At 38.4% G+C, this 13297-nt stretch overlaps 1 protein-coding gene across 1 annotated transcript in view; it reads left to right on the forward strand.

The window, feature by feature from the left end:
• Tbc1d8b (TBC1 domain family member 8B) overlaps positions 1 to 13297 on the forward strand; it is a 79005-nt gene that overhangs the window by 42574 nt on the left and 23134 nt on the right. Inside the window, exons 8-10 of the mRNA XM_050124046.1 lie at positions 5707 to 5856; positions 6949 to 7099; positions 7569 to 7783. Of these exons, the coding sequence (XP_049980003.1) occupies positions 5707 to 5856; positions 6949 to 7099; positions 7569 to 7783 (516 nt within the window). The remainder of the gene's footprint in view (positions 1 to 5706; positions 5857 to 6948; positions 7100 to 7568; positions 7784 to 13297) is intronic.

Consider the following 13297-nt stretch of genomic DNA (forward strand, 5'->3'; position numbering starts at 1 on the left):
ACTAATGTTACTATTAAATGATGTTCATAATTTACAGTAAGTTTCATTTTTATACTCTACAGTTTTGTTGCATTCACACTGTAACATTGCTGCCACCACAGCATCATATAGAAAAATATCAATGCCCTAAATATCCCATGTGCTTTTATATGTTAAACCCCTTTCCAGCTTCTGGAAGCTATTCATCTTTTTATTGTCGGTATAATTTTGTATTTTCTAAAATGGTATAGAATTGAAACATATCAAATGTAGCCTTACAAATCGACTTCTTTCACTTTGAAAGATGAATTTGTCTTTTCTCAATAATATAATTTGATATCAGATCTATTTTAGTGCTTAAACATACCCCATGTTTAGATGTACCACAGTATTTATCCTTTCACTCTCTAAAGGACATCTGGTTGCTTCCAGCTTGGGGCAATTAATGAGTTACTATAAGCATTCGCATGTGCGCTTTTGTGTAGATGTGAGTTTTTAACTCATGGGTATATGAGTGGGAGTACCATTGCTGAACTGTGTGTTAAACATGTGTTACCTTTGTAAGAACTGCCAAACTCTCCTGCAAAGTAGCTGTACCTTTTTAAAAAAACAGAAATGAATTACAGTTCTTGCTTCATATTTTCAAAGTTGCTTACTATTGCCAGCGTTTTGATTTTAGTAGTAGGTGTGAATTGCTTTTCAAAATGTATTTACCTAGTCCTGTGTTGTGTTGAATATTTTTGTATGTTTATTTGCTCTTTATTTCTTTTTATCTTTTGTGTACTATTTATTGTATTTTTCCTCTCAGTTCCTTCAGTTCAAGCTACAAATAGTCCCTGTAAAATTATTTGACCTCTTATGAATCCTTTTAAATACTACCTCCTTTCCATTAAACCAATGCCATCGTCTGACTCTTTTCCTTTGCCTCCTTGAGGCTAGCCTTTTCTTAATGTTTAACAGGAGCAGTTGTTAACATATTCTTAGATAAAGGGTCTAGGAAACACCAGCTTAATCTTTACCATATGTTACTCAAAGCTTCTTTAGTTGTGCACTTGGGTTTGGCTTTACTAATAGTTGCTCTAGCTTTTTTGTTTGCCTTAGAAGCCAGATCTTGTTTTGAGAATTGTCTTGTCATGTAGGGAAACTGAGAATGAAGCAATACATTTCTAAAACCAGCAAATTATAGCTCATTTATGTTTAATAATTTGTTCCTTAGCTTCCTTCATTGAGAGAGCCAGATTTGAACTCATGCCTGTGTGGCTGTTATGAAATGGTGTGAGTGGAACCCTTGCAGGAAGCCCTATGACTGGTGAGGGACAAACATGGCCAGGCAGATAGAATTTACTGGGAAGTTTTATTGGGGGAACGGAAGGGAGTTGGGAAAGGGGAAGGAGAGAAGCAAAGAGGAGAGAGAGAGAGAGAGAGAGAGAGAGAGAGAGAGAGAGAGAGAGAGAGAGAGAGAGAGGACAAGAAAAGTTCTGCCTTCCCCTTCAGAGGAACAGTGGAAAAGAGAGAGCAGAAGTGGGTGGAGCTTCTCTTAAAGGAACCTTTGCACTTGCATACATGCTAGTGATGTAGCCGCCATAGGACCATAGGACCGTGGGCTGGCTAGGGTACTGCCTGGGTTCATCCTGCTAGGTGACAGGGGCCAGCATAATGCCTGAATCCTAACAGTGGCCCCCAAAGCCTTTCTCTGGGGGATGGTGATGTGGCTTGTGGTAGTGTCCTGTAATCTTGAGATCCTGGGTTTATTCCCTAATGTGGGATTTCCCCTCTGTATACTGCAAATATATTTTATTAGCATTGGTGAATAAAGAAGCTTCTTTGGCCTATGGCAGGGAACAATAAAGCCAGGCAGGAAATCCAAACAGAGATGTAGAGAGAGTAGGCGGAGTCAAGGAGATGTGATGTGGCTGCCAAAAGAGATGCCCTGGAAACTTACCAGTAAACCACAAGCCTCGTGGTAAAATACAAAATAATAGGAATGGGTTAATTCAAGATGTAAGAGATAATTAGTAAGAATCCTGAGCTAATGGGTCAAGCATTGTTTTAATTAATACAGTTTCTGTGTGATTACTTCAGGTATGAGCAGTCAGGAAATGAACGAGCAGCCTGTGCCTACAATTCCCCACATGCCAATAATTTAAACAAACAAACTTGTACTTTTGCCAAAGGCCCTGTTGCCTTTTTGTACAGTGGAGCAAATAGACATTTCATAAAAGCCCAAAGAAGCGTGGGATTTAGACAGGGAGAGAATAAATGTCAAGGGTTCTGCTTGAGTCAAGCTATAGAAATGGAGAGAGATGCAAAGTGTGTTAGCAGACAGTTGGAGAACCAAGAATATAGTGCAATTCTATTCCTCTTCCCTTTGATTTCTTCTTGAAACATTCAATTCTTAGTTTCCATCTCCTGGTGGCCATTTCTATATCCCTTTCCTAGTGTAAATACTGCATTCCAATCTTCTGTCATTTGGTTCACATGGTTATCTTTCTTTCAGATACCCTTCATCTTGCCTACCAGTACAGTACTTACCTCTCAAGACATAAAATGAATTCTACCTTCTCTCTAAGGCCTATGTATTCACCCTCCCATGCATGTGTGCAGAATAAAGACATGTGCAGTACAAAGCTACAGTACCCATATGGAGGTCAGAGGACAACTTTGGTGTCACTTCTCTCCTCTGACCTTGTTTGAATCAGACTCATTCTTGTTCGCTCTGGACACCTCACTTCTGGCCTTGTTTGAGGCAATCACTCTTGTCACTGTAGCTGGTTTGCAAGCTTTGAGAATTCTCTCACATCAGCCTGTAATCTGGCCTAGAAGTGCTGAGATTGTACACATATAGTACTACGTACAGCTTTGCATAGGCTCTGAAGATCTGAAGTTGGATTTTCATGCTTGTACAGCAGGAACCTTTTGTTTTTGTTTTTAAAGATTTATTTATTTATTTATTATGTGTACAGTATTCTGTCTGTATGTATGCCTGCAGGCCAGAAGAAGGCACCAGATCTCATTACAGATTGTTGTGAACCACCATGTGGGTGCTGGGAATTGAACTCAGGACCTCTTGAAGAGCAGCCAGTGGTCTTAACCTCTGAGCTATCTCTCCAGCCCCCTTGGTTTTTTTCCCCTGAAACATAGTTTCTCTGTAGCTTTGGATTCTGTCCTGGAACTAGCTTTGTAGACCAGGCTGGTCTTGAACTCTCACAGAGATCCCTTGGCCTCCCAAGTACTGGAATGAAAGGTGTGTGCCACCACCGCCCAGCACAAGAACTTTTTTATATAAATTTATCTATCTTACTTTCCAACCACAGCTTCCCCTTCCTTTTCTCCTCCTCCTGCCCTCTGCCCCCCCAATACACCCCCTTCATAACTGCTCAGAAAGGGGCAGGCCTCCCATGGGCTTCAGCAAAGCATAGGATATCAAAGCTGTCATAAGATCAAGCACCTCCCCCTGTACTCAGGCTGGGCAAGGCAATCCACCACTGTCACATATATGCAGAGGGTCTAGGTTGGTCCCTGGTTGTGGTTCAGACTCTGTGAGTTCCCATGAGCCAGGCTAGTGATTTCTGAGGGTTTTCCTGCAATGTTTCTGATCACCTGGTTTCCTACAACCCCACCTCCTTCTCCTCAGCAGGACTCCCAGAACTCTGCCCAGTGTTTGGCTTTGTGTCTCTAAAGCTGCCTCCCAGTCACTGGATGAAAGCTCTCTGGTGACAACTGGTCATCAATCCTATCCCAGAGTATGGCCAGTTCAGGCTACAGCAAGAACTTTTGTACACTGAATCAAAATACCCTATGAGGTATTTTTTAAAGACACACCCATAAGCCATCCTTAATAGTTAGGGTATATTATAATAAATAAATGCTACCCCCAAATCTTTGAGTCTTAACATTAGAAGCATTTATTTTTTAGGTCACAGCTGAATGAGAGCTAACTAGAGCAATGCCAATCAATTTCACCCCCTAAAGTTCATATGTGGTTGCAGGTTCCTAATGGCTTCACCACCTTCTAGTATTGAGATTAGCAACCTATAACCTGTTCTTGTAAGTAAATTTTTGAGATAGAGCCATGGCATTCAATTATGTTTTGTCAATGAGTGCTTTAATACCACAAGGGGAAAATTGATTAGGGACTTTATGGTCCATAAAATCTTTGTCCTTTGGGCTTTTGCAAAAACACTTTTGTTGATCCTTCATCTGAGACTTTCTGGACCTGTGAAGAGAGAATCTAGATCCTTTATTTTTTTAATGTAATTTCTTCAACTCTTTAGGTATGCTTATTATCTGCTTCATGTTTGTATATGAAATCTAACAACCAGTCACTCTCAGGCACGTTTTCTGTAGGCTGCTTTTTTAAGTTCTTGATTTTATTTTTAAGCCTGTCTTCCCAAGATGAACTTCTGAGTTAGCAGAATTTAGTAATCATTCGATTAGAGATTAGGTTTCCTTAATTGCCTTGAACCTTTAAGTCTTCCATCTTTTATCTGAGGAAATATTTTGTGTAAAGATGTTTCTCCAACTTCAGAAGTTTCTAAATCACCTTTCTTTTCATTTCCCACATTCAAAGACAGCCAGAGTTGACTAACTCTTTTCTGCACTTTTATTTCCTTGAGCAGCTCATGTGCGTACTTCTAGATACCTAAGAATATGTCTAAACCTTTCAAAGTGCCATATGGTTATCTGGTTATCCATATCTTTCTTTCGGATTTCTAGCCCCCCCCCCACACACTTTTTAAGCCCCAAATGAAATCACAGAGTTAAACAGCTGTGATGTTAGAAGCAGGTCACTGGGGTTTTCTTTAATGCCCTGGAAACAGGGCTCTTTTTCAGAGCTGAGCTGTGACTCAAATCAAGTAACACCTTAGAAGTAGAGACTTGCCAGGAGCTGCCAGTTTGATCAAATATTGATCAAATTTGATCCTATATGGAGGATAAGGTGGCACTTGGGAAACTCCAAAAGATCCACTGGCTGCCTTCTTTCTGGCTTTTCTCAGTGAGGGCAGGGGCAGCCTCAAGTTAAAGCCACTCAGGCTCTGATGCTCTTACTCTGGTTCATGGGGGGATTTTATGCATCCTTCCGCTCCCTCTCCTCTTCTGCATATGCCGGGGATGGATGCTTCCTTCCGCTCCCCCTCCTTTTCTGTATGTGCTGGGGATGGAACACCAGCTCTTAAGCTTGCCGGAGAGTCACACTTCCACTGAGTGTATCTTCATCCTGCATTAGTTTTCCTTGATTAAATTCTTTAAAGTCATTCTTTGCCTTTGGTTAGCTTGTGGTGTTCTAAAATGATATGTGGTTGACAGTATTTTGTTGCTTTTGTTGAGGAATGGACTCACTGAGATTCTGACAGCCTTAATTTTGGCAAGAAAATAATGCTTCTGAGACATTTCCTTAATATTTAATATATCCGTAGATTGTGGCTTATGAATACCAGATAGAACATTAACACATTTTTCTTTCCTTTTTTGTTTTTTTTTGTTTTGTTTTTTTTTGTTTTGTTTTGTTTTTGTTTTTCAAGACAGGGTTTCTCTATGTAGCAGCTGTGATTAGCCTGGGACTTGCTTTGTAGACCAGGCTGGCCTCAAACTCACCGAGATCTGCCTGCTTCTGCTTCCCAATTGCTGAGATTAAAGTGTGTGCCACCACTGCCCGGCAACACATTTTTCTTAATGAAACCTGTGAACATCCACTGAGGGCAATCACATTTTGACTTTCCTTTCCAGGTTGCTGTTAGCTCTGACTCTACAGGCCCAGCTGATAATTTTGAGGAGCAACCTTTGACTTGCCAAAAAGAATGCAGCAAAACAGTGAACACTGAAGCTTTGATGACAGTGTTTCACCCTCAAAATTTGGAGAATCTGGATTCTAAAATGGTAAGGAAACAAAATAATTAAATCTATGGATTGGAACAGTCAATGAAAAAAATCTTAGAACATACTAGATCAGTGGGTCCTCAACCTTCCTAATGTTGTGACCCTTTAATGCAGTCATTCATGTTTTGATGACCCACAACCATCAAATTATTTTGTTGATACTTCATAAATGTAATTCTGCCTCTCTTATAAGTCAGAATGTAAATATCTGTGTTTTTTGGTGGTTTTAGGTGACCCCTGTGAAAGAGTCATTCGACCTCTAACCCCTAAGGGGGTTGCGACCAATAGGTTGAGAACCGCTATACTGGATGGTATCAGAACAGAAAGGTTTACTTTTGAGGTTTGAAGTATGTCTAGTTGGGCTCCACGACACTCAGACCATTATCAATAGTGATAATAGTGGTTATTGAGTTTTAGTCACTTAGATTTCTAATAATTTGTGATAAAACCAAGTTGATTTGGGAAAAACGGTAGTTTGGAGCTTTTGCCTCCTAGGTGTTAGACTTTTGCAATTTTTAGAAGTTTAACTAGTAATGATAGTAAATTAAAGCTGTTAGGTGTTGGTAGAGGCTGCTTGTTCATTTCCAGGCCGACCAGACTCCTGAAATAACCACACAGAAATCTGTATTAATTAAAACACTGCTTGGCCAATAGCTTAAGCACATTGCTAGCTAGCTCTTATATCTTAAACTAACCTATTTCTATTATTCTGTGCAACACCACGAGGTCGTGGTGTACTGGCAAAGCTTGCTACTTTCTCTGGGGGCAGCTACATGGCTTCTCCCTGACTCCACCTACTCTCTCTATATATCTGTTTCAGCCTGGCTTTACTCTGTTAAGCCATTGGCTGAAAGCAGCTTCTTTATTAACCAATGGCAATAAAACATATTCACAGCATATTTCACCTCTTACATCAGTTAGGTTCGTGTGGGTTTAAGTTTTTATGTTAAAGGTCTAGTACTTTACAATGTGAATATGATTTTTTATTTTGTAAGGTTTTGGTCTGCATAAATGATTTCATGGTAAATAGGATGAGCAAGTTATTTTAAAGGGATTAATTTTTCACTCTTTACTTTGATTTTTCTATCACAGTTGAAAGAAAAGATGAAGGAACAATCTTGGAACATCTTATTTTCTGAATGTGGGCGTGGTGTTAGCATGTTCCGGACAAAGAAGACCCGAGATCTAGTTGTAAGAGGGATTCCAGAGACATTGCGGGGAGAGCTCTGGATGCTTTTCTCAGGTATTACATTATTTGCTTTATTCATTTAACAGGCAAATGTTAAGTATGCCACTTCTAGACGTTATGTTCTATGTACAAAGATGGCCAGGATGTAAGTTTAGACTAGTCAAAAAGGGAAAAAAACTATATTTATATGTGCTTACCTAAATATCTACATATCTACTGTCTGACAAGATTAATTTAGTAGGCAAGATGTGTATAGTTGGTGGGTATAGTGTTCACATCTATACCAATAAGAGAAAATTAAAAGAAAAAACTTAATTAAAATGTTATTCTCTGATAAATAATAACTTGGTGTAGACTCGTGTTATGTTTCCCTTTTTCTTCATTTTCTTTGTTTTTGTGTATTCGGATATTATTAGAGCATAAACCTAAACCTTAAGGTAATAAAATAGAAATATGTCACTATCTGCAAATCTCAGCTGTGTTTTATTGTTCAGTTTGAATGTGGATGTTATTGTCCTTGCAGGTGCTGTTAATGACATGGCTACTAATCCTGGTTATTATGCTGAAGTAGTTGAACAATCCTTAGGGACCTGCAACCTGGCTACTGAAGAAATTGAACGTGATTTACGCCGCTCTCTGCCTGAGCACCCAGCCTTTCAGAGTGATACTGGCATATCTGCTCTGAGGCGGGTACTGACAGCTTATGCATATAGGAATCCTAAAATAGGATACTGCCAGGTATAACTTCACTGTGATCTCAAATATTATGTGCATATTTCAAATGTTATTACCAAATTCAACTCTCGAATTTTGGGACATATGATAATGAGAGCTGAGATTGATAGCGGCTATTATTAAATTAAGTAGGTTGATAGTGGGAGCATTTTTAACTACTGATATATTTACTATTTTCTTTTTTAATATTTCTTTTTATTTATCCAATGTGTGTATCTCTGTGTGGATATTTGCCACATGGAGGTCAGAATAGGGCACTGGATCTCCTGGAATTGGAGCCACAGACAGCTGTAAGCTGCCCAACATGGGCACTGAGAACTGAACTCAGGTCCTCTAAAGAGCACCAAGAGTTTCTAACCACTTTTTTTTTCATCTAACAACTGGATTATCGTTCTGTAAAAGACACTGTGCCACATACTTAAGGCTATATAAAGATATATCATATAAAGATCATATCAGCAAAAATATATGGATCAGGTCTGAGGAGGTAAAGCTAAGTGGGTAACATGCTTGTAGTACAAACAGGAGAGCCTGAGTCTGAATCTCTAGCATCAATGTAAAAGAATCCAAGTATGGCAGAATGCATCTGCAAGTCTAGTGCTGGGCAGAGGTGGATCCTGAGGACTTGCTATCCAGCCAGTCTAGCTGATATGGCAAACTTTGGTTCAGTGAATAAACCATGTCTCAAAAACAAACAAACAAATAAATAAAGTGGAATAATAATTGAGGAAGAACTCACAACATTGATCTTTGGCCTTCACATGTGCCTGCAACAGAAGAGCACACCCATACGCATGTGTCCATATGCATATGCAGACAATAGGTAGTTAAATGAATATTCATTGGGAAATTGAAAATCCAAAGAGACACACTATTAGAAGAATACTAAGTGTGGTCAGGATTTATAATAAATTATTTTCACCTGGGAGGATCAGGGAAGGCTTCATGGGAGAGGTAGCACTTGCAGGTCTTGGCAGCTTATGAATCTGGGACATATAGAAATGGAATTAGAGAACTTTCTAAGTGCAAGGATTGGTGCAGCCCAATACAAATAGAGAGAAATAAAGAATATGCGTAGGGCCAGGTACTCATGTACTGTTTAATAGAGGAGAAGATGAATAATGCAATAATTTACTTGAAGAAAGCACTGGGTAGTTTGGGGTTAGTCAGGGGTGTGAATTTTATTTTCGAGGCAATGGGAGAGTCCTTGGTAAAAATCCTTTAGGGGTACACTGTGTTAACTGGGTAGTTGCCTGCTACTAAACACAAGCAGATAATAGCTGAAGTATTACAGAATATTATTTATTAGTGAGGAAAAACAATCATTTAAGTCAGTAGACAGTTTTCTTTGCGAGATTATTGAGGGACTTAGGATATGGGTTGAAAATATACTGTCATCTTAGAAGGAAAACGAAGATTTTGATAGCCATTACATGGACTCTGCAGAATATTGGGGAATATTGCATAGTAACAATATTAAATCTCTCAAACTATAAACACAGGGTGTTTCCTTCTTTATTTAGTAGATCTCTAGTTTCTTCTTTTAAGATATTAGATAGCTTTCAATGTAAATTCTTTCTTTTTTGGCTTTTTTGAGACAGGGTTTCTCTATGTAGCAGTTCCGGCTGTCCTGGAACTTGCTCTATAGACCAGGCTGGCCTCAAACTCACAGAGATTCACCTGCCTCTGCCTCCCAAGTCAATGTAAAATCTTAAAACTTCTTTTGATGATAATTTTGTTTCTGAGTATTTTAATCATTTTGAGATTATAGTAGATGCATTTTTATCTTTTTTATTAGTTCTTGCTAGCATATTAAAATACAATTCATCTTTCTATATACGAATCTTGTCTTCTTTAGCTTTGCTCAGCTTATATTGGTTTCAGAAGATCATTTGTAGATTTCTTTCAAGTTTCAATATATGTGTCTTGGGGTTTCTATAGCTGTAAAGAGACACCATAACTACAACAACTCTTAAAAAAGGAAAATACTTAATTGGGGTGGCTCACATTTTCAGAGGTTCAATCCATTATCACCATGGCAGGCCATGGCGGCATGTAGGCAGAAATGAAGCTTATCACAACAGGAAGTGGTCTAAGACACTGGGTGGTATCTTGGGCATGTATAAGACCTCAAATCTTGCCTCTACAATGACACACTTCCTCCAACAAGACCACACTTCCTCCAACAAGGTCCCAACTTCTAATAGGCCACTGCCTTTGGGGCCATTTTCTTTTAGCCCACCACATTAAGAAATCATGGAGTCTGAATAGTGACATTTTTCTTGATTCCAATCTGAATACTGTTCTTCCTTTTTTCTTGCCTAAATGGATATATACCTTCGATATGGAATTGTTAATATTATTATTTGACTTTGTTGAGCTCGCATCTCATTATTTTCCTGGCTTGTCTCGTTCTCCTGGGCTTCAGTGATCCTCTCACTCCCGCCTCTTGAGCAGCTGGGATTACAAGTGTACCCCAGCACATCTGACTTGTTATTTATCTTAGGGAGAGCCACCCTTTTGTCATAAAGTATACAGTGAACTGTGGAGGGTTTGTGTAGATTATCAGGTTGAAGAATTTCCTTTATCTTTCTAGCTTCTGAGGAGCTTTTTAAAATATGAGCAGGAGTACAGATGTGAGTGCAGTGAAACACACCTGCAATCCTAACACTTAGGGGCTAGGGTAGGGCTATCTTGAATACAAGTCTAGCCTGGGCTGCATACTGAGACTCTGTCTCAAAAAAATCAAAGCAGGAAAAGGAGTATTGGATCTTTAATATTTTGATATTATAATTTAATTGCAATTTCTTCCTTCTCTTTCCCCTCTCTAAAACCTCTCTCATACCCCTCCACTCTCCTTCAAATTCATGACCTCTGTTGTCACTACTTGTTATTGCATATATATATGTATATGCATATATTTTCCTAAATATAATCAATTCAGTCCATATAATTTACTCATATGCATGTTTTCAGGACTGACCATTGGTACTGGAAAACCAATGATATCTCTTCCCTGGGGAGGACCACCTCTCCTATTCCCAATTTCCTCACTTGCCAAAAGTAGTTCTTTGTGTAAGGCTGAGGCCTCATGAAATTTTGTCAGATATTTTTTCTTTGTGTCCGCTGACATTATTATGTGATTTTTATTAAAATGAAATATTTCATTAATTGGTTTTAATATTTTGCACTTCATTTACATTTCCAGGATAAATACCAGTTGCTCTTAGTATATATTTTTGCATGCTCTCTAGTTTGGTTTCTTATTGTTTGGGGGGGATTTTACATTCATATTTAAAAAATACATTACTGTATAGCTGTCTCATAACACCTTTCTTTAATTTTGGTGTCAGGATTTTTTAGAATGAGTTGGATAATGATTCTTGCTCTTAGATTTTACATGGTTTGTGAAGGACTGGTATTACTTCTTTAAATATTTAGTAGAATGTGCCAGTAAAGCCATCTGTTCTTCATTGTCTTTGTAAAAAGTGTTTCCATTACTATTTTAATCTCTTATTGTATATCCATTCTGACTTATCCTTCCTCTAGAACTGGTTTTAGTAGGAGGCAATTTTTCAAAAACAATTGTCCATTTTATCGAATTTGTTATATGGTTGTTCGCATTGTACCTCTATTCAGGTGGCAATAATTGTTGTTCACTCTCTCTTTTTTATCTTTTTAGTTAGGGTACCTAAATGTACCTAATTTTAGATAATTTTTTAATATTTTGGTGATCCTAAATTATTTGTTAAAATTTCTTTTTAATATATGTTTTCATTAATCTTTCGAGAAATTTGCACAACATTTCTTAATCATTTTGACCTCCCTGCCCCAACTCTTCCCAGATTCACCCTCTTTCCCTTCCTACCCAACTTTGTATTCTTTTTTCTTCCCCTGCCCTATCAAGGCCAATTTGTGCTGCTTAAATATTCTTGGATGTGTGGCCTCCCACTGCAGCATGGTGGGCATATCAAGGGATGCATTCATAGAGAAAATTGATCCTTCCTCTCCAAGCAGCTAAGAATTACCCATAGCTACTCAAAGAGGGTTGGAACTTTGTGGAACTTTATGCCCAACTACCCTATATGCGCTAGGATTTGGGCTGCCTTAAGCTTGATTATGTCTTGTACATCTTATCATAACCACTGTGAGTTCATATTTGCAGATGCCCTGCTGTATCCAAAAGACACTGTTTTCGTGTAGTTCTTCATCACCTCTGCCTCGTACCCTCAAGCAATGACCCCTGAGCTTTTGGAGGAGGTGGTGCAGTATATATGCTCCCATTATGCCTTAATATTCTATAATCTCTTATTATCTGCACTTTGGCTAATTGCAGTTCTCTGTGTTGATCATCATCTACTGCAAAGTTTCTCTGATGAGGATTAGGAGATACTTTAATGTATGGGTATGATATCATTAGGCATTGGTTTAATACCATGTTCATTTGACAGAATAATAGTAGTAGATTCTCTACTAGGATCTATGATATCTCTAGCTATAGATTCTTGACCTGATAGTGGTTTCAGGTATAGGTCTCTTTTTGTGGAATGGGCCATAAACATATGATCAGAAAGTGGGCGGTTACTCCCACAGCATTTGTTCCACTGTTGCACCAATGGGCAATGTCTTGCAGGGCCAGCCATCATTGTAGTTCACAGAGTTCACAGCTGAGTAATACTGATGATACTGAACTTTCTTTTCTTTTCTTTTTCTATTCCCTACCAGTTTATGATTGCCAAAAGCCCAAAAATTAGCCAGTAATGAGCTCTTGGTCTTATTCTTTCTTAACATATGTACAGGCTGGAATATAGTTCAGTGATACAGTGCTTGCCAAGCATATACAAAGCCCTGGCTTTCAGCCCATGTAGCTCAGAAAAAGTGTACATAAAGCTATAGATGTGTCTAAAGCAATATGCATGAACATGGGCTTCTAGATTGCTAAGGATATGCTAGAGTTTTTCAAAGCCCCCAGATTTTCCTCAAATGTTTTTGTTAATTTCTTGTTCATCCCAGCTGTTAGCCATTGTCTCGGGCAGCCACATGCTCAATAGCTACCTCTGATTATTTTTAACAAACACTCCAGAGAAAAGGCTTTTGTACTAGATGAACTCTGCATCAGGTCAAGTAAAGACAGCTTTGTAAATGTAGTCTTCCAGAGGAGTGCCAGACAGATTGAATAATGACAGTACTCTACAAATGGTACTTTGAAAGAACTCCAAGCCCGTTCTCATCTGTCCAATATAAACAGGAAGTTAGGTAACAATGCAATGGAAAAGAAAGAATATATGTAAAAACCATTTGTTAGTAGAAAATCTAGGATTTGAATCAAAATTGCATGTACCGGATAAAGAGTTTCTACAGTGATGAGAATCAGAATAACTAAGAAAACAAAGTATTTAATAGGGAGGCGGTGTTAAATTTTGTGAATGAATGAAGTGATTGATTTGATTTGATATCTAAGGGATAATCTCCAGAAAATAGTTATAAAGGTTGTTTTCTCCAATATTAGAATATCAT

The sequence above is a fragment of the Alexandromys fortis genome, unplaced genomic scaffold, assembly GCF_014885135.2.
Source record: "Alexandromys fortis isolate MF-2015 unplaced genomic scaffold, M_Fortis_MF-2015_v1.1 scaffold_195, whole genome shotgun sequence".
Classification (NCBI taxonomy): Eukaryota; Metazoa; Chordata; class Mammalia; order Rodentia; family Cricetidae; genus Alexandromys; species Alexandromys fortis.